Raw genomic sequence first — 20,317 nt, 5'->3', positions numbered from 1 at the left:
TCCCCCCACCCACCACCCACCCCATCATTGACAGGCAAATCTGGATGCAAGTCCTGCTGTCTAACCAGATGGATATTTGTTGAATAAATGAAGAAAAGAAGATAAGAGAAAGCTTCAAGAGAACAAACAAAATGCTGAAAGAGTTCAAAAGAAAAGAGGATTATTCTTGCCTAGATAAATCAAGAAAACATATAATTAGTTCTTGCCACCAAAGACAACACCAGAGTCATATAAATTTATAGACATGGAAGCATAGTGGTTATGAATAGGGCTGCAAGCCGCAAGGTCAGCAGTTCAAAACTACCAGCTGTTCTGCGGGAGAAAGATAAGGCTCTCTGCTCCCATAAAGATTTACAGTCTCGGAAACCCAGTTCAGGGTTGCTGTGGGTCGGAACTGACTCGATGGCAATTAAAAACACAACAACAGGTAAGAGCAGCATCTAGCCCTACTTGGGAAAGGCCTGACCATCAGACCTGGCCAAGGGAAATAAGATTCAAGCAGAAAGAGACCGGAAGGAGATTGTAAACAGGAAAATCATGGTGAATGTCTAATCTGTGAGTATGTCCTTGATGTCCACAGAGAGACAAATCCCAATTCTTGAGGCAAGGTAACTGGGTACTGAGTCAGATGCCATACTAGACTCTTTCTGTATCATCTTATTGAAGCCATGGGCTTACAAGGAGGTGTGTGTGTTTTGTCCCCACTCACAGCAGGAGAAGCTAAAACTCAAAGATAAGAAACAACTGGCCAAAGGTCACAAATCTAGAAGGGGCAGAGCTGTGGTCCAATTCCAGGTTTGACCGATTCCAGAATGTAAGCTTAAGGGAGAACAAAGGTAGGGGTTTAGTGAAAGACTTCAGCATGACCTAATATTTTAAAAAAGAATACATCTGAACACACTTCTAAAACCTTGAAAAATATCCCTTCTGAAAAGGAAAGAGAAATGTATGTGGTGTTTATGCCTCGAGTCAGGAAGTATACCCTTTTGCTCAAGTTCTGTTCTGAGTAGCCATCTACATATATAAATGCATTTCAGCATGACTGCTTTGTGCTCCTCGGTTGAGCGGAAGCATTTCATTTTGTCAGAAGTTTCTGCAAAGCACATGAGAAGATTAAATCTGCCTGTTTGGGGACAGGGTTGGAAAGCATCTGGAACTCTTGGACTGTTGATAAGGAGCCTAGGATAGTTAGCCAGGATATACTTGGCAAGGCTGAGGCCTAGATGGATCTCTCCAGAGAATGAGTTCTGGCCCTAGATACCTAGGCAGCAAACACCAAAACCAGATGAAAGAAGCAGGAAATGGCAGCCAGAGAAATCAGTAGCAGTGGTGGTGTGGTGGAGGAAGTGATTCCTACGGAGTGTTTGAAAGAATGTGAGGACCATAAATGGGGCAGAGAGACCAGGGTCTGGGGGAGGGACTGAGGCCTTCTTGGCATTTTTCCTGAGCACAGAGTCATAGTAATTAATAAGGTAACAGATCTCTGTTCCAAGTTGTGTATTTATAGTTCTGGCCTGATGATTGCAAGAGTTTTGACCACATCTGAGAACAGATCTTATAGTGTTGCTGGGCAGATAATACATACACAGATTGTATAAGAATATTACTTCTAGACAGAAAAGGATGGAAGGACCAAGTACTAAGGTATGAATCATATCACCTCTAGGATGACAACAATACCCTAAATCAATCCCCTGTTATTAATATCATCGTGGCTCTTTTCTGTCCCCACATGTGCTCTGCCTAGAAACATAATAAAAGCACATGGTTATCCAGCAAGCCAAGTATTGGTCAGGATTACTAACCCCATCATCTCTCTGATAGAGCAGCAAAAATATGTTGGCTTCAGGCACCTTCCCTCTGCTGATTCTCCTTGTTCAACCTTAGCTCTGGTGTGACCAGACATATGAGCATTGACTGAGGATTCAGTGTGGTCCTTCTACTCACTTGCATTGGAACCTAAGTGCATGCGCTTACCTCCTGGTATCTTTCCCTTTGTTTCTCATTGGGCATTTTTCATTGATTCAAGAAACCATCTGACTGAAGTGTCTTAATTTGTCCTGAAACCCTTTCTGTTCCACAACCTCTGGGATAGCTTGCCCAGCAAATGGAGTTTCCCACTGCATAAAGGAAATGTCTCATACAACTCTGGTGAAAATATAAGCCCTGTGCTGAAAACAGTAAGAAAGAAATGAGTGAAGGGCAGTCAGAGTTAGAGAAAACTAGAAGAAAGAAGAATTACCTTATCTCTTGGAGCGGTCACAAGTTTTCTCAGATGCAATGAGATTTGTGTTGGAACAAACAGGGGATGGGCTGGAGTGATAGAAGAGAGCTGGGAGGATGGGGATATTGAGTGGCCCAGGATAATAGGAAGCAGCAGAAAGAATCCAGGGCATTGCACATTTCCTTGACTACTGGACAAACAACTGAGTGATGATATAAGAAGTGGGCTGTCCTCACCCGTGTCTGGAGTTGTACTACCTCACCTCAGACTTGTCATCTTTCAGAGTCTTAAAAAAATTGTCTATCCAAAAGGGAATCTGTTCAATACTGTTCCCAACAATAAGTCTAGGGATTAGTAACATTCCCACTTGGAAAGATGGCAAAGTGAAGGTCACAATTTACCCAAAGTTTCCTAGCTGATTGTTGTTAACTGTGACGAGTCAGTTCCAACTCACAGCAACCCTATATAGGGTTTCTGAGGAGGGGTCGATGGATTTGAACCGCTGACCTTGCAGTCAGCAATCCAGAGTTGATCTACAGCTTCACACCAGAACTCCTTCTCAGGTGCTAAATGGTTTCAAAGCCAGGACCATTTTCCAATGTGCAAAACTAAATCCAGGTCTGAAGTAGATGTGACTCATATTCAAGGCTGTTATTGTTATTAAGTGACTCACAGAGACCCTGCTTAGTATTTCCAAGGAGCAGCTGATAGGTTTGAATTGCAAACTTTGTGATTAGCAGTCCAGTGCTTATCCACACCAGGACTCTAGACTCAAGGCAGGAGCATCCAAATGCCCTATTTTAAAAGGGCCTTGGTCACCTTGAAGAGAAGGCAGTCTCTTGTCTTGTTACTTGGTAAGGAGGTTTCACTACTGCCAAGTAGAGGAAATACAACTCTATGCATCTGGGAAAAAAGACAGAGAATATGTATTAGATTAAAAATGTAATTGCCTGGGTGCTAATTAGTTAGCTTCTGATAAATGAGATAAATAACAGGATGTAATTACCCACTGTAAAGAGGACCCTAGGTGTTTCCCTTAGTGGGTAAATCCCTGTGGATTGTTATGCTAATTATAACTGAAAAGGTAGAATAGACTATAATTCTTCTCTGGGGGGCAGAAAAAGGGACATTTTGCTATATTCCTTATGTATACTAATTTTCGATAAGGAGCTCTGGTAGCATAGTGGTTATGAATCGGGCTGCAAACTGCAAGGTCAGCAGTTTGAAACTGCCAGCTGTCTCATGGGAGAAAGATGAGGCTTTCTGCTCCGGTAAAGATTTACAGCCTCGGAAACCCTGTACAGAGTCACTATGAGTTGGAATTGACTCCACTGCACATAACCACCACCACCACTAGTTTTCAATAACCCAAATGAAAATCCCCAGACTGGATTATATGGAAGAAAATTTGAACTCTGGGAATATTTAATCTCTCAGAGATACAGGATCTTCAAGGTAGATGTGAGGTTGGGCTTGCCTGAGCTGCAGTTCTATAGGCTTCTTCTCTGAAGGCAGCCTGGGGGGATGCCTTTTGGTCCCCTTTTGTTCCCTTCCAGCATTGATAATCTTAAATATTCCATCCAGCTGGGAGAGACTGTTAGTGCTCTGGTTTCAGAAAATCATCATTTCAACTGAACTGAGTTGATGCATCTCATGCACTATCAAAGGCCTTTTTTCATTTTGCTAAAATAGTTCATGAAAAGTAGATGTTTTCATTCAAAAACAGTTGGCTCTTGGCCTCTTTCATCTGTGTATCTGAATAGCTTAGAAGTAAGGACTTTAGGAGGGTGCACCATGGCTTCATAGGACAAGCACTGGACTTTGAGCCATGAGGTCGGCAGTTTGAGGTCACTAGCTGCTCCTCAGGAGAAAGATGAGGCTTTCTGCTCCTTCAAAGATTTCAAAAGCCTCAGGAATCCTATACAAGGTCGTTTTGAGTCAGAACCGACTCCACTACACTTAACAAGGACTTTAGGATTTCTCAAAGAATGCAGCGTTTCTAAAGTCACTGATCATCACCTCAACAAAAGCTCAGGCCTCAAATCCTGACATTTCTCTTAGCACTGCCTCACACCTGGTCAATTTGTGATATGGGTATGTTGAGAATTACCAGTCAGGGTTAATTCTGACTCCTGGTGACCCCCATGTGTGTCAAGAGTTTTGATAAACCCTGTACTCAATAGCATTTTCAATGGGCCGATCTTTCTAAAGTAGATTGCCAAGTTGCCTCAACTGCCAACATTTTTATTAGTGTGTGCCGGGCGGGGGCACAGCCTAGCTACGCAAAAAGTCATCAGCAAGGCTAAAATTGGAAGTGAATGCATTCCCCTTGCATTAAGAGCAGGAGGGATTGTGTGCAAAACCTCCTGTAGAATGAATGCAACATCAGTGGCAGCAAACAGGAAGCATGACAGCGCCATCATTCATGGTGTCTCCTTCATGGGTTCACCAGTAGGGGAGGGGAGAATGCTTCAAAATTTTTTATGTTTTCTGACGGATTTCAGGTCATTTTACTGTTTGGGGAAAAAGAAAACCTAGTAAATATATAAATAAATGCCATGCAATGTTTACTTCTTGGCAACAATTTTCATATAAATCATTTCACAAGTCCAAAAGAAATCTTTTTTCACCATGTACCCCATTTGGTCTAGAAAATATTGGCCACTTTTTGCTGTTATTAAGTGCCACAAGTCAGTTCTGACTCATAGTGACCTTGTGCAGGATTTTTGAGGAGCAACTGGTAAGTTTGAACTGCCAACTTGTGGTTCAAACAGAGCTTTCGCCCAGTGCTTTATCCTACAGCACCACACCAGGATTCCATATGTTGAACCACTTTGCTGTTGTTGTTGTTGTTGTGAAGTGCAGTCGAGTCGGTTCCGACCCATAGAGACATGGTATAGGGTTTCCGAGGAGCAGCTGGTGAGCTTGAACTGCTGACTTTGCAGTTCAAACGACTTTGCAGTCTGGCACAGTTAGCCCACAGCGCCACACCACAGCTCGTTGAATCACTGGATCCTAATAAAAAGGATTTAGACATTTTGTTGCCCTGGGAAAAAGTCTACAATAATGAAAACATTACATGTTTCCTAGCTTCACAGATGGTAAAACAAAGGCATGGAACAACTGAACTGCTTAAGATGATAATGAGAGGCCCACACTTAGGTCACCTCCCATATAGGCTGGCTCACTATCCATGGCAGATTTTCTACAGAACCTTTACTGTGTCTTGACGCTTTTGTAGCTTTGGACGAATCACTCATCCATTTTTAGCAGGCTAACCCACTGGGGAAGAGAGACTTTAACAAATGAAAGGGAAATAATATAAAGGCACAAGGGCAGAATGTAAGTCAGAGGTAGGATAAAAGCAGTTTGTCTTCCTTTCTATATTTAAAGAGCAAGATGAGGCTTTCTGCTCCTATAACAATTTCAGTCTTGGAAACCCTATACAGGGTCATTATGAGTAGGAACCTTTAAGTCAACTATACTTAACAATTCCACATGACAGACCCTTTTCTCTTCAGAATCCCCCTGGCATTTTCTTTATTCTCTAATGACATAGAGCTCTTCAGTAACTTATGTTGTTGCTGTTGTTAAGTGCCATCAAGTCAATTCCAACCCATAGCAACCCTCTATAGGGTTTCCTCCAAAGAGCAGCTGGTGAACTTGAACAACCGACCTTGCAGTTCAAACGACTTTGCAATCTGATGCATTAGCCCACAGCACCACTCAGTAACTTATGTTGTTGTTGTTAAGTGCTGTGTTGTTGTTGTTAAGTGCCGTCAAGTGGTTTCCAACCCTTAGCGACCCTGTGTAGGGTTTCCAAGGAACAGCTGGAAAGCTTGTACCGCAGACCTTGCAGTTCAAACTGACTTTGCAGTCTGGCACATTAGCCCACAGCACCACACTAGGACTCCTAGACAATCATATCTTGATTTAGACTGACTAGCTAATAAACTTTTTGAGGGCACAGTGTTTCAAATACTTTTTCTCCCCCTACTGAGTTTAGCTTGTTTATTGAATAAATAAACGAATGAGTTAAAAACATTCACAGCCAAAGCGTCCAAAGGGGGAGAGAAAAAAGTGGAGTTCCTATTTGAAAGAGCCGTGGTGCTAACCACAAGGTCAGCATTTCAAACCCACCAACCGCCCTGTGGGGTGAAAAATGAGCCTTTCTGCTCTCGGAAAGATTTACAGCCTCTGAAACTATGAATTGGAATCAGCCTCATGGCACTGGGTTTATATGGAGAAGTGTTTAGTTCCAAAACTTATTTTTGAAAACTCAAAGAAATTTTATCAAGTGCAATTGACTAAATATGGAAATAAAAATTATGAACTTTGCTCTCTATGAGTTTGTAGTCTAATGGAGGAACAAAAAGGAGCTAGAAATTGTCCTTTATGGTGCAGCATTTTTGTGTCCTTGGGTGGCAGAGATTAAAGCATGTGAAACTTGACCTAGGGTTTGACAGAGAATACTTTCTCAAAACCAAATAGGTTTGAAGATGGACCAGACCTGAAAAGCTGATCTGCCTACACTCTTCATTTTGCTGATGAAGAAATTGAGACCCAGAGAGATTGCTTGTTCAAAGTCATTTAAACTAGATGGTGGCAGAACCTAGATTGAGTAGATTTCGTTTGTTGTTGTTGTTAAGTGTTGTCAAGTTGGTTCAGACTCATAGTGACCCTGTATAGGGTTTCCAAGGAGCAAGGAGCAGTTGGTGAGTTTGAACCACTGACCTTGCAGTTCAAATAGTAAACAAAGTAATGCAATAAAAACCGTTGAGCAGACATGTGGGTTTAAAAAAGTCTAGCATTTAAAATCACTAGCATGTACTGGTCTCATGTGTGGAAAATAAATGGAGGCTACTGAACAGATCTATGACATCAAGACTAAAATCACCTTCAGTTTATTGTTTTGAGTTTTCTGGTGAACTTCCACCTAAAGTTGAAGACGTTTTATCTTTTGAGTCCTCATTGAAAGGGCAGAGGTGAGTAGAGAAAGACAGACATTTTTCAATTCCATTTATAAGTATTGCCAAAACGCACTCAGTGAGCACAGATGTCTCTGCTGTGAGTGGTATGAGATGCCCTTTCAGTTTTTGTTTGTTAATTCTTACTAGTGGTTACGAATCGGGCTGCGAACCGGAAGGTCATCAGTTCGAAACTACCAGCTGCTCCGCTGGAGAAAGATGAGGCGATCTGCTCCCGTAAAGATTTACAGCCTCGGAAACCCTATTCAGGGTCGCTATGGGTCGAAACCGACTCGACGGCACTTAACAACAACAACAACAATTCTTACTATCAGGAAAAGTTGCCTAATCAGCCCATCTAAGAAGTCAGGTACACATACAATGGCTCATTCCTGTTCTAGTTCAAAGTAAAGAGCAAGGCTTCCTCTTTGCTCAGGAAAGGGGTATCTACAGGAACTTCCTTTCAGTCATCACCTTGATTAATTCACTAATGATTTTTAGGCAACTTTTACGCAGGCATCTTGAGAAAGGGCAGTGAGTCAGAGGTTGGCATGAAAATCAGAAATAGAAGCCATAGTTCTCTGGGGATTCTACTCTAGGCTTCAAATTCCCATATCACACAATATTCTAATTGGAAAGAAATGTTCTTAACACAAGACCAGTGGTTTTGCTGGAGTCTGACAGTGACTAACAAGGTCAATCTAAGGACTGGTGGGGCGCTGTGGGCTAATGAGTCAGATTATAAAGTCGTTTGAACAGCAAGGTCGGTGGTTCAAGCTCACCAGCTGCTCCTTGGAAACCCTATCCAGGGTCACAGTGGGTCACTATGACTGATGGCACTTAACAACAACAAGGACTGTATGGTAAAAAGGTTGGATTTACATGTTACAATGAATTTTTTAAATATTTTCACTAGGAAGTTTACTGCTGAATATAAATAAAATACTTCTCTTTGGGCAATCTCACCCCAACTCCTGCAGCTATGTTTGTCATAACATTTAAATAATATCTTTGTTTTCTCCACGATCTAATTGACAAGCTGTTCCACAGTTCCCAAGGAAACTGTTTTCCACTTCTAACTTGCAGACCAATTGGAGATAAAGCTTATCATCTCTATTGCTGGTATCTGGGTCCTGGTGCGGTGCTTTAGTATAAGCACTGGACAGCAAGGTCTGTTTGAACCTCACAGTCAGCTGTTCAAACTCACCAGTCGCTCCTTGGAAACCTTATACGGGGTCGCTATGAGTCGGAACCGACTCAACTGCACTTAACAGTAACAAATAGCCGGTATCTTGTAGCTCTCACTTTGTATTAATTGAACTGCGGGTCAAATTCACAATACAAAACAAACTCACAATATAAAATTATTCAGGGAACTTATATAGGATCAGGATAAATACAGTAAGTTAATATAAATTTTGATTACTAAAATTCACACAACTGAATGCTAATTCATGGGAAGGGGGTGTTGTGTTTTCTTGTAATCCCTTCAAAACTCAAGAATTCGCTTACTCAACTAAGTAGCTCTTGGCTTAAAGACAGCTGTGCGCGGGCGCGCAGGCTCGGCTACGCGAGCACGTGGACAAACACATATACACACACACAAGCACCCGCCCACACCCCTTCCATATGAATCGTCTGCGGGATTTACAGGCTAAGCCACCCAAGGATTACTGTCAGGTGCAGAAAAAAACTCTTTGTTCTGTGGGCATCCCCACCCCCACTCCATTTGGCTGTTATTTACTGACCACGTGAACATTGGGCAAAGGAGACACTAACCGAGGGTGACCAGTGAGGCCCAGCACCTGGGACACGTGTGAAATTAGTCCAGGTCTGACCAGGACTGAAATGCTTTTCCGAGAAAACTCCTGAAAAGGAATTGATGTTTCTCCGGGGCGGGCAGGGGTGGGATTTCTGAGACAGTGGAGGCCAGGGCATCTTTGTTTGGGGACTCCTTTGAAAGGCACAGTCCCAATACTGGTGAGAGACCTCGAGGTCCCTTAACCCTGTTGTTATTAAGTACCATGCAGTCGTTCGGACTCATGGTGACCGTGCACAGGGTTTCCGAGGCTGCAAATCTTTACCGGAGCAGAAAGCCTCAACTTTCTCCCACGAAACTGCTGGTAGTTTTGAACTGCCGACGTTGCGATTCGCAGCCCGATTCGTAACCACTACGAGTATAAACCTCTTTTCACCGAGGTCACGCAGGTAGCCTTTGACTGCTGACCACACCCAGCCAGAGTGCCCGGCCGCCTGAGATCTTGCAGCCTGGCTCTGTGGGTCGGTAGTCGCGACCCCTTTCAGGATCAGAACCCTTAGGGTATGCACTCGCCTCAGACACAACATGTAAAGGGGCGTCAAACGTCATTAATCAATACATATTTTAATACAGTGCTTTGAAAAACAGTAAAATCCCAAATGAGCAAACTATCACTGCAGGATCACTACAGCGCAGAACTGGGCCATTTTGTTGTCCGAGGCAAAAGGAAAGACACTCTCGGACAAGTTGCTCCGCGGACCAGACCAGGGCCTGGGAGCAAAAAGGAGGAGACCGCGGCTTGAAGGTCTCGGCGGTGGCGGCCCCTGCCGAGGCCAGTGAGGAAGTGGAGTGGCGCTGGGGAACCCGCGGAGAGAGCAGCTCTGCCGGGAACAAAGGTGGAAAAGGACTGAGGTCATGGGCAAGAGGACTTCCACGCAAGACCTGGAATGGAGGCGGCGACCCGTCTGTCTCGGAGTCCTGTAATTCCCTCGCCTCGTTTGTTAATTCGCACTAACAAGGCCTGGCAAGATAGATGTCCGGCAAATGACGTTTGGCTTCTATCAGGTCTCCACCGCGTGTGCACACAAACCCCCTGCCAAGGGCGGCCTCTGGGAAAATTAAATACATAAGACTTCACGGCACATAACAAGAACACCACCAAGTACAACCGGTGGTGGGATTAAAGGGAGGTCTAAATCTACATGATCTGTTAAGAGGGATGCAAAGAAACCGGAATCTGAATAAGTACTTCATCTCAAAAAGGTCATTATTCGCGCGTTAATTTCTCCAAGACTAGTTCCGCACCAAATGTGCACCCTGTCATTTCCTGAGAAGACAATTCACACGTGTGCAAGGTGGGAGTGAGGGCTTTCCCAAAAGCCAACACGCCGAGCCCACTTGGGTTAAATAAACATTTTAGGAAGCGTGTAAGGGAGTGGCACACTTGCTCTCCTTCATCTAAACAATATCCCGCCAATTAATGCCTCCCTCCGGGTCGTAAAATAACAAACCCCACACCTCACCCCTATTATCGTGGGGCTTCGGGGAGGCAGAGCTTTCTCTTTCATCTTCTAAATTGGGGTTTGCCCACGTTCCTCGGGAAGCTGTAAAGCTGATTTAATGGCTTAAGATGAAAATCGATCACACTAATGCATAACGCAAGGTCTGAGAAATATTAAGAAGACAACTGGCCACCGAATGAACTCTTAAATCTGGGACAAGGAGCTGCAGGCCTCACAGGATGGGTGGCATAGTACCCCTTGCCTTTCTACCCGGAGACCTGGCGAGCTCACAGTTGACAGGGGTGGAGAGTGAGGCGCTGGGGTAAAAATAGATGAACCTCAAAACCCAGCCACTGGCCTCCGGTGGGCCAGTTTCTTGGCTGTTTTCTTTGCGCCAAACACAGCACAGCGGGGTGGATTGGCTGAAAGAGGACTCGTGCAGGGGCAGGAAACACGCGGCGGAGGCCTGGGCGGGCGGGCGGAGGGCTGGAGGCGACGCCGCACTCCATTCACAAAGTCCTGGCGCAGCCGCTCGCCGGCCGGTTGGAGGCCTCCTCCCAGTTCCTCTAGGTCGCGGATTTATGAATGGGCTTGGCGGAGAACGCCTAGTCGCCTGTTTACTCCGCTCTTTGTGACGTCGTGTTCCCGTGACTAGGCGCAAGCGGTGGGCGCTCCATTCACGCGTCGAGGAGTGGGCAAGAGGAGGGGCCTGCGGGGCGGAGGCCGGGGCGGGAGCTAGCAGAGGGGGGAGGGGGAAGCCTGGCCGAGAAAGGAAAGAGGCGGGGCCTCACGAAGTAGTAATGAATCTCTCCCCCACCTCTCCCGGGGGAGAGCAGAGGAGCTTTAATAAATCTATAAGCAGAAGAGAAAACTCTGGTTGGAGCAGTCCGCGAAGCTCCGACGGCGTGTAGGGAACGGCGGCCGGAAAGGCAGCGCCGGCGGCTGCAGAACAAGCATCGCAGGCAATACAATAGAGGCAACTACTGTAGGGAACCCTTGGTTCTCTCTCGTAAACACACTCCCCTTCACTGTCACCTCCTCCTCCGCGCCGTGCGCAGTCCTGCCTGGCGCCAGAGGCCGCTCGAACTGCTATGTAACCGGGAGACTGCGGGAGGAAGGGGACTGGGGAGAAGAGGATCTCCCGCCGTAGCCCCTGGGAACCAAGTTGGCAGCCACTTCAGTAAGAGCTATCCCTTAGATTTCCTCCGCCCGTTCCAGGAACCAAAGCCGGCCGGGATCTCCTTCGCTTCTCAGGCTCCCAGCAGCCGCGGTTCCCCGCGACCATGGTGACGGTAGAAAAGCTGCAGGAGATGGACTGCAGCGTGCTCAAAAGACTGATGAACCGGGACGAGAGCGGCGGTGGCGCGGGAGGCAGCGGCAACCACGGCGCTCTGGGTCTGCTGAGTGGCGGCAAGTGCCTGCTGCTGGACTGCAGACCGTTCTTGGCTCACAGCGCCGGCTACATCCGAGGCTCGGTCAATGTTCGCTGCAACACCATCGTGCGGCGGCGGGCCAAGGGCTCCGTGAGCCTGGAGCAGATCCTGCCCGCCGAGGAGGAGGTGCGCGCTCGCCTGCGCTCCGGCCTCTATTCGGCGGTCATAGTCTACGATGAGCGCAGCCCGCGCGCCGAGAGCCTCCGGGAAGACAGCACCGTGTCACTGGTGGTGCAGGCGTTGCGTCGTAACGCCGAGCGTACAGACATCTGCCTGCTCAAAGGTAAACGCGGGCGCCGAGCGCCAGGCGCGGCGGGCTGTGAACTGGAGTGTGTGTTTGTGTGTGTGTGTACGTGTGTGTTAGGAGCTTAGGCGATCTGCGTCTTAGTGGACAGGGAAAGGAGTGCTCCGAATGACTCGTGGCTGCAAGAATCCCCGTGCGCTCTTTTGTGCGTGATTTACAAGGTTTTGTGTGTTTCTGTGCTTGTGTGCGAGCTTCTAAAGGCTTCAGGGGCTGTACCGGCACGTTCCCCCTAGTCACCTGCCCTCACCCTTCCAGGCGATTCCGCGTTTATTTACACGCACTAACGGTTCTTGCCTCGCTGGTGAAGCTACAGCTTTGTGCGGCCCCTCTGTGAGTACAGAGAAGTACTCCTAAGCACCACAAGATAGGCCTGTTCGTTTAGCTTGCCCCGACCCTGCACTGAGTCCGACCCGGAGAAGCCGAGAGCTGGAAAGCAGGGTGGTCGTCCAGGTGGGATCGGCCACGCTTGCTTGATTTTTACCAGCCGTCCTTAAATGAAGAACTGGGTTGCAGACGTTGTATGGAGCGATTTGTATCTTTTCTCCCTGTGCCTAATTCTGAGCTCTTCCTGGTAGGTGGCCAACTCCTCCCGCCACTGGGCGAGATCGCGGGAGGCCATAGAACTGAATACATGGGGAAAGCAATACTAGGACATGGTGCCTCTTCCCTCTCCCATAAAACTGAACAGCGGAGAGTTCCGATCTTTTGTTTAGATACAATTCTAGAATATCCGATGGCGGCGCGTGCTAGATTTAAGTGAAAGCTGGAGAAACTCGTCACCTTTTTTCGGGGAGGGATGTTTCGTCAAATTCAGAAGTCAGAACTCACCAAAGACCAGCATCGTATCAAAGGAATTGGAGGGACTATACAGCCGACTTCGGCCGAGCGGGCGGCCGCACCTGCACAAACCGGTCGAACCGCGGCCCTAGGAGCCCCTCGCGCTGGGGAGCCAGCAGAGCGAGTCCAGCCACCCAGTGTCCCTTCCTCCTCTGCCGCATTCCGTGCATTCTTTCGCGCTCTCCCGCATCTCACCTCGGAACCCGAAAGGCAGTTCAGACCTCCGCTATCAGGGAGTCGTTCCTTTCCCTAAAGGCACCCCCTGCCCCCTCCTCCCTTTTCTCTCCGAACTAGACCCATTCACATTAGAGGAAGGGAGATGAGGGTGGGGAGACGGAAACCTCATCCCACCCCAACCCGTTCCTTAAAAAGCACAACAAAACTGCTTAGGCCGACGAGATAAGTTTGCCCCCTGGTGAACAGCGAGGAGCTTTGTTCTCGGCAGTTGTTTCCTGACCATTTGACCTGTCAGCTGCTGGGGAAATGCTGCTGTTGACCTTTGGTTGAACTACCAAGGCGACTTTGCTGATTTTTCTTTGTTTTTTTCCATGAGGGCTACCTTTTGCACCTCCACTTAAGACGAGCCCTCCTTTATCTCCAAAGCGCATTAAGAGAAAGTGTCAGGAAGGGGTTTCACCGGAAGGACCCGCAGCCAACTCGGGCGCTGAGCTGTGTGTGCCAGGAGCCCGCGCCCGGCGCCCGCCCCTCGTATCCCTGTGTCCAGTTACTGGTGGTACCACCACAGTGTGCTGGCCGCGCTATTGTTTGAACAAGAACTGTTCTCCCTTTCCAGAGGCTCGTGGAAAAGATGAGACAAAACATCCCTAGAACCTGAACGCTCGCCTTTCCTTGTGAACTAATACTAATACGAGGATCCTTCTCGAGTCGGGTCTGGGCCTGAATTGTAGCCCCACGTGGAGTCTGGGTTTGTTTTGTTTTTCTTCCGGAGGGGACTGCCCTAGAGCAGTAGCTCAGGCCGTGGCCCCTGGGCTTCCGGCGGCGGCGCTGTTTTGTTTTTAAGATTCCCTTTTCTCGCGGCACCTCCCCCAGCCCCCCAATAAGATCCGGTTCGGAGAGCCAGGAGGGCCAGGAACCAGACGGATTCCTAGAGTCGTCCTGTGGGCGAGCTGCTCATCGAGGCAAATGTTAATAATGTAGCTCTGGGTAGGACAGGCTGCCTCTGGGTAATGTGACAGTCCCCTGGCAGGTGGTGAGGCCAACGGAAAAGGAGTGTTCTGAAGGCAGTCTCCAGAGTGCACACGTTCCCTCCCCAGGTCTGCAGCAACCTCCTGTTTGCCCTGATGAGGACTGAACTGGGTGGGATGACCCTCTCTGCATTTCGAAGTCGACATCCTCTGAGATGAAAGTGTCTAAGCCTGGGCTGGTAGCATAGTGGTTACGAATCGGGCTGTGAACCTCAAGGTCAACAGTTCGAAACTATATGAGCTGTTCCGCGGGAGAAAGATGAGGCTTTCTGCTCCCGTAAAGATTTACAGTCTAGGAAACCCTGTACAGGGTCGCTTTGAGTCGCAACCGACTCACGACACATAACCACAACCACCTTGACCAAGCCTGGGCTGAAAGTTTAGCTCTGGATTATGCTCTGGAAGCAGCCAGGAGAGGGTCAGATATGTATTCACAAGCATAGAGAGCCTGACATTGGGAGCAGCTGCCTAAAAATCTCAGAGCTTTTTGTCGTTCTGTATTGGCGATCAAACAACAGCTATGGGTTAACTGGGCCATATATTGTTTAACTTCGCTTATTTTGATATGTGCTAGGCCGAGGTCATCTTTAACGCATTTCCTCTTCTTTCTCTCTGCCTGCTCATGAAAAGGCCTCCCCAGAGAGGGCAGAAAGAAAAAGTAAGCATCTGTTCCAACAGTCCTGTGGGGAAGAGGCAGTCTGAGTGAGGAAATCAATGGATCCAAACTCTCCAGAGACACACGGCTTCCAGTGCAGCAAGGAGATGTGGGTTTCAGGGGAGGGGGCTGTGTGGGCAGGAACCTAAAGGGGACCGCATTGGGAAACAGGCATGAAAAGCTCCGTAGATTATCTTTAGAAAATGCCTGAATCGATTAGGGTTTAGGTAATTTTGTTCCCACTGGAGTTGTTCATTTTATTTTCAAGCTAATGGACCTTTCTGTGTCTGTCTCCCTTCATGTGGGGTGGTTCAAGTGGGGAGGACATTAAATTGGTGGAAGACCCTTACTGTTGGTGTCTACCGTAGTGCTTACAAATCGGGCTGCGAACCTAAGGTCGGCAGTTCAAAACTACCAGCTTTTCCGTGGGAGAAAGATGAGGCTTTCCGCTCCGGTAAAGATTTACAGCCTCGGAAACTCTGTACAGGGTCGTTATGAGTCGGAACCGACTCCATGGCACATAACTACCACCACCACCATCCTGGGAGGACAGTAAAAAACGGCAGGGTGTTTTCAGAAGTTTATATTATCCTTTCTAGTCAAAGGTGATTTAGTTCTACTAATTAATTGAGTTTTAAAATCCAGTTTTATATTTCTGCTACTTTGAAAGGTCCATTGGTTGGTTACTCATTGAAGGTAGTTTAAACTGATATGTTGTTGTTGTTGTTGTTGTTAACTGATATACCACAAGCAAAAATTCATAGTTAAAAACAGGAGTAAGCAGTTGCTTAATATTAACAGAATGTTGCCTAACCTTTAAATTTCCCAGTATTGCTCACGTTTTGCTAAAAGTAATCATCAAAATCACTACAGTATTTCCTGATTTTTTTTGCCAGGGAAAGATTTCTATTGGGGTAAACGCCTCCCTTCCCTCCTTAGCCCAAATCTTTCCATTTAAAACCCTGTAAACCACTGATTAACAACAACAACAAAGCATTTTTAGGGACAGTTTAGAAATTTCTATTTTTTAGACATTATCATGGTATATAGGAGCCCTGGTTGCTTAGTGGATTATGAGCTGGGCTGCTAATCCCAAAATCAGGAGTTCAAATCTCCCAGTCACTCCTCAGCAGAAAGATGAGACTTTCTTCTCCCTTAAGATTTACGGACTGAGAAACCCTATGTTGTTATTATGTGCTGTGGAGTCGGTTCCGACTCATAGACATAGCCATCCTGTACAGGGTTTCTGAGACTGTAAATCTTTACAGGAATAGAAAGCCTCATCTTTCTCCTGTAGAACAGCTGGTAGTTTCGAACTGCTAACCATGAGATTAGCAGCCCGATTCATAACCACTACACTATCAGAGACCCTATACAGGTTAGATATGGGTTGGAACCTTCTCGACAACACAGCATACAACCACCACCACCACCACCATCAAAATTATTTTTTCTCTCCTTCAGAAATTTTGGATTCGAGATTTTGTCTCCCCTGGCATTAAATAAAGACAAAAAGAGTCCTTCCTTACCCCAATAGAAGTCATTCTCTTGTTTAACTGTCATATCCCCCAAATTTCCGTAACAAATCAGTCTGTTATGTAAAAAGATTTCAAGTATAAAGAACATTAGTTTGCTTTCTCCCTGTCTAAAATTCATCTCAGCATTGTTGTTCTCATTTACAAGCTGACTTGGAGTGGTTGTGAAAACTTGGGAGAGCCATAAGATAGTCCACTTTTTCATTCTAAGTTGGAATTTGTGTACCTGCTAGTCCCCAGAATTGATCATACAGCCTCTGACGTTTCACTTTTGTGAAAACAGCCACTTCTCCCACCAGTGAACCTGGGGGAGCAGAGGGTGACAGCCCTGACAGTTCTGGTGACTGTGTTCTCTCTTCCAGCCCTCTGTCTCCCTCCATTCGTCCATCCTAGTTCCCAGGTCAGTTACATCACGTAGCAGAGCTCTGGGTGATGCTGAGGTTGCAATGACTGAAAAGATGACACAATGCCCAGAACAGCCTAGGATGGGAAGTGTTCCAATTATAAAATGATAGGTCTTCAAGATAATTTTCAACATGGCGCTTTAGGACAAGCATTGGACTGCTAGCCCCAAGGTCTCACAGTTCAAACTCACCAACCACTCTCTGACACCCTATACAGGGTCGCCAAGAGTCAGAACTGACTCAACAGTCCACAGCAACAACAACAACTATAGCTAAAATGAAAATGGAATCCTAGTATGACACTGTAGAATAAGCACTGTATGCTAACCCCTAAGGCTAGAGGTTCAAACCCACCAGCCACTCCTTGGGAACCCTATAAGTAAATCAAAGTCACTTAGTAACAACAACTAAAAAATTTTTTAAATGACAACTGAAGTAAACTCACTAGATTTTACATCATTTGAACTAGATGTTTGAAACCAACAAAGTCACTAGGCCGAGTGGGAATGTGTAAAGGGAGAGTGAAGATTTCATCATCATAAAGACCACGGGAGCTTTCCTAGACTTGCTAATAGGAGAGGCAGGCTGCATAGAAGGCTGAGGGAGGGAGAAAGGGTGACTGACCTTTCAAGGAGACAATAAATTCCTTTTAAAAATTCAGAACATCTGAAACCAAATAGCTGGTTTCCTTACTGGGAGGCAGTGCCCAGCTCACAAGAAGAAGCATGTCAGGAAGAAAAGTTCGCTCTCAAACGAAAGCCAGCTAGCTGAGCAAAGCTGATAGCAAACAAGACCCAGCACGGTGTTAGGGGCCAGCCAGCCAGCAGCCAAGGAGGTCTCCCTATGGATGGAGTCCCAAGGAGAGAAGCCCACTTAAGTAGATTTCAAATGCCACCCACTCATGGGTGCCTAGAACACCCATATCCAGGGAAGTTCTTAAAGGTAAATGACCTTCAAATGACCCAGACTTTCCTGGTGCCAACAGCCTTGTATTGATAGGATGTCCCAGAATAGCAAGGTGTCTGAACTGGCTTTAAGAGGTTAATGGTAAAAAGTGGTTAATGGTAAAAAGTGTAGGCCACATTAGGATGCAAGTCTGTAGTCACCACCATAGAGCCTATTATGGTGATATTAGAAATTTGCCTTTTACAAAGCACTTTCATATACATACGCTTCAGCCGCTGCATGGGAGGGCAGGCATTTCAGAGACTGTACAGCCAGCAGGCCATCAATTTTCACTAACCTTTAACAATCACCTGGCTTGTGAGAAAAAAAGAAAAGCTCAGGTGAGTTAACTAGAGATCTGATTATTCCTTAAGAAACCCTGGTGGAAATCATGTCGTCCCCTCCCCCCAGCCCCGGTTGTTGTTGTTGTTGTTGTTAAGTGCAGTTGAGTCGGTTCCCACCTATAGCAACCCTGTACAGGGTTTCCGAGGCTGTAAATCTTTACGGGAGTAGAAAGCCTCATCTTTCTCCCACGGAAAAGCTGGTAGTTTCGAACCGCTGACCTTAAGGTTCGCAGCCCGATTCGTAACCACTACGCTACCAGAGCTCCTTACCAGACTCTAAGTTTTAAAGAGGAAAAAAAAGAGCTTTCAAAGTGAAAGTATTTTTTAAATAAGGACATGGAAAAATAGGTCAAATTTAATTTTAAAAAATATCTGTTATGGAATTACATTTCACAGGACATAGAAGAAAAACAGGTCAGAATTAATTGGTGTATCTGTTAGGAAATTTTATTTAGAAAATAAAAATGCCAACCTCAGGTACGCGTTGGCTTTAGAGCTGGTAAAACTGACGGGCCTCAGTTTGCAAGGCTTGCAAATGTTGTTGTTGTTAAGTGCCGTGGAGTTGATTCCGACCCATAGCAACCCTGTATAGGGTTTCCAAGGAGAAGCTGGTGAGCTTGAACCACCGACCTTGTAGTTCAAACATTGCAGCCTGATGCATTAGCCCACAGCGCCACACCAGGACTTGCAAATAGGTCCTAAATGTTCAGAATCACAGAGTAGTAGAACTTAGAGATCTTATAGTAAGAACTCCTTACATTTTTGAGAATTTACAGGGTTCTGGAAGAAATGTGCTTATTCCAGATCCCATAGCTTGAGTTGGGATTGGCACCCAGACCTCCTGTCTCCATGTTCCTGTTTCTTACCTGAGGCTAGAATAGAGCCCAGCCCCTTTGTGTTCCATGGGAATAAGTCTTCCTATTATGAGTTTTAAGGAGCCCTGGTGGCACTGTAAGGTAGGCGTTGTGTTCCTAACTGCAAGGTTGGCAGTTCAAACCCACCCATCATTTCATGCGAGAAAGGTAAGGCTCTGTCTGATCAGAATTGACTAATGGCAATCGGTTTTGGGTTATTTGTTTTGGATAAAACCTGATGGTCTAAATTTAGATCTTAGACAAAGGAGTGTGGATATGAGCATGCACAGATCTAAGGATGGAAAGAAAGTACTGAAGGGAAGAAGACTTAGAGCAATCTTTTTTGACGCTACACACAGAAACACATTTCAATTTATGTAGGGGCATAATATATAAACATATACAAGTATATACCTGAACAAAAATTCTATGAAATTACAAACAGGCAGTGCAGAAAAAAAGCCCCCTTTCCCTACTTACCTGGGTTCTTTGCCTGCCCCACACCATAGTTTCCTTTTCTGTAAAATTGGGGCTAGTTAGAGGAAACAGTGTTCTTGGTGGAGGGGCTGACATATAGTAAGCATTCACTCTTAATAGTATTGTGCTGTGGAGTCAGTTCCAACTCATAGCGACCCTGTACAGGGTTTCTGAGACTGTAAATCTTTACGGGAGCAGAAAGCCTCATCTTTCTCCCACGGAGCAGCTGGTGGTTTCAAACTGCTGACCTTGCAGCTCACAGCCCAATTCGTAACCACTACACTGCCAGAGCTCCTTCTTAATAGTATAGTAGCTATAATTTTTTTTTAGTAATGTGGATGCCCATGATACCCTAGTATGTGGTCTTTGTAGGGTGTGGATTTGAGTCATTTGTTCTAAGTTGCCCACATCCATCTACACCACCTATTCTGTGTCCTCTGGACCATCAGCATGTACTGTTCTCCTCCTTGGCCCTGGCGTATGTAGAGCTTGTTGGCCCACCAGAAGGAGTTCCTTTTGGTAACAATCAGTATTGTTAATTGCTGTGGCATCAGTTCTGATTCATGTCAACTTTAAGTACAACAGAACAAAACATTGCCAGGTCGTGTGCCATCTTCCTGATTCTTCCAACCTATGTGACTCATCTTCCAGCATTACATCAGAAACAAACTGTTCTCTTGTGATCCTTAAGGATTCTATTGGCTAGTTATTGGGAAAAGATCACTAGGTCTTTTTTCCTAGTCTGTCTAAGTCTGTAAAACCCCACCACGGGTGACCCTGCTGGTATTTGAAATACTAGTGGCCTAACTTCTAGCCTCATGCAGTCCACCACAGTGAGACTTATGGGTGCTGAAACAACCACAGACCCCACC

At 46.1% G+C, this 20,317-nt stretch overlaps 1 protein-coding gene across 1 annotated transcript in view; it reads left to right on the top strand.

Moving 5' to 3' along the window:
- The first annotated feature begins 11,334 nt into the window (after positions 1 to 11,334).
- LOC102810911 (dual specificity protein phosphatase 4-like) overlaps positions 11,335 to 20,317 on the top strand; it is a 16,739-nt gene continuing 7,756 nt past the window's right edge. The window contains exon 1 of the mRNA XM_006834486.1: positions 11,335 to 12,168. Coding sequence (XP_006834549.1) covers positions 11,736 to 12,168 — 433 coding nt within the window. The 5' untranslated portion in view covers positions 11,335 to 11,735. The remainder of the gene's footprint in view (positions 12,169 to 20,317) is intronic.

This window comes from Chrysochloris asiatica, unplaced genomic scaffold (genome assembly GCF_000296735.1).
Source record: "Chrysochloris asiatica unplaced genomic scaffold, ChrAsi1.0 scaffold00011, whole genome shotgun sequence".
In the NCBI taxonomy this organism is placed as follows: domain Eukaryota; kingdom Metazoa; phylum Chordata; class Mammalia; order Afrosoricida; family Chrysochloridae; genus Chrysochloris; species Chrysochloris asiatica.
The sequence above is the reverse complement of the archived record's forward strand: the minus strand, read 5'-3'. Positions and strand labels throughout refer to the sequence as shown.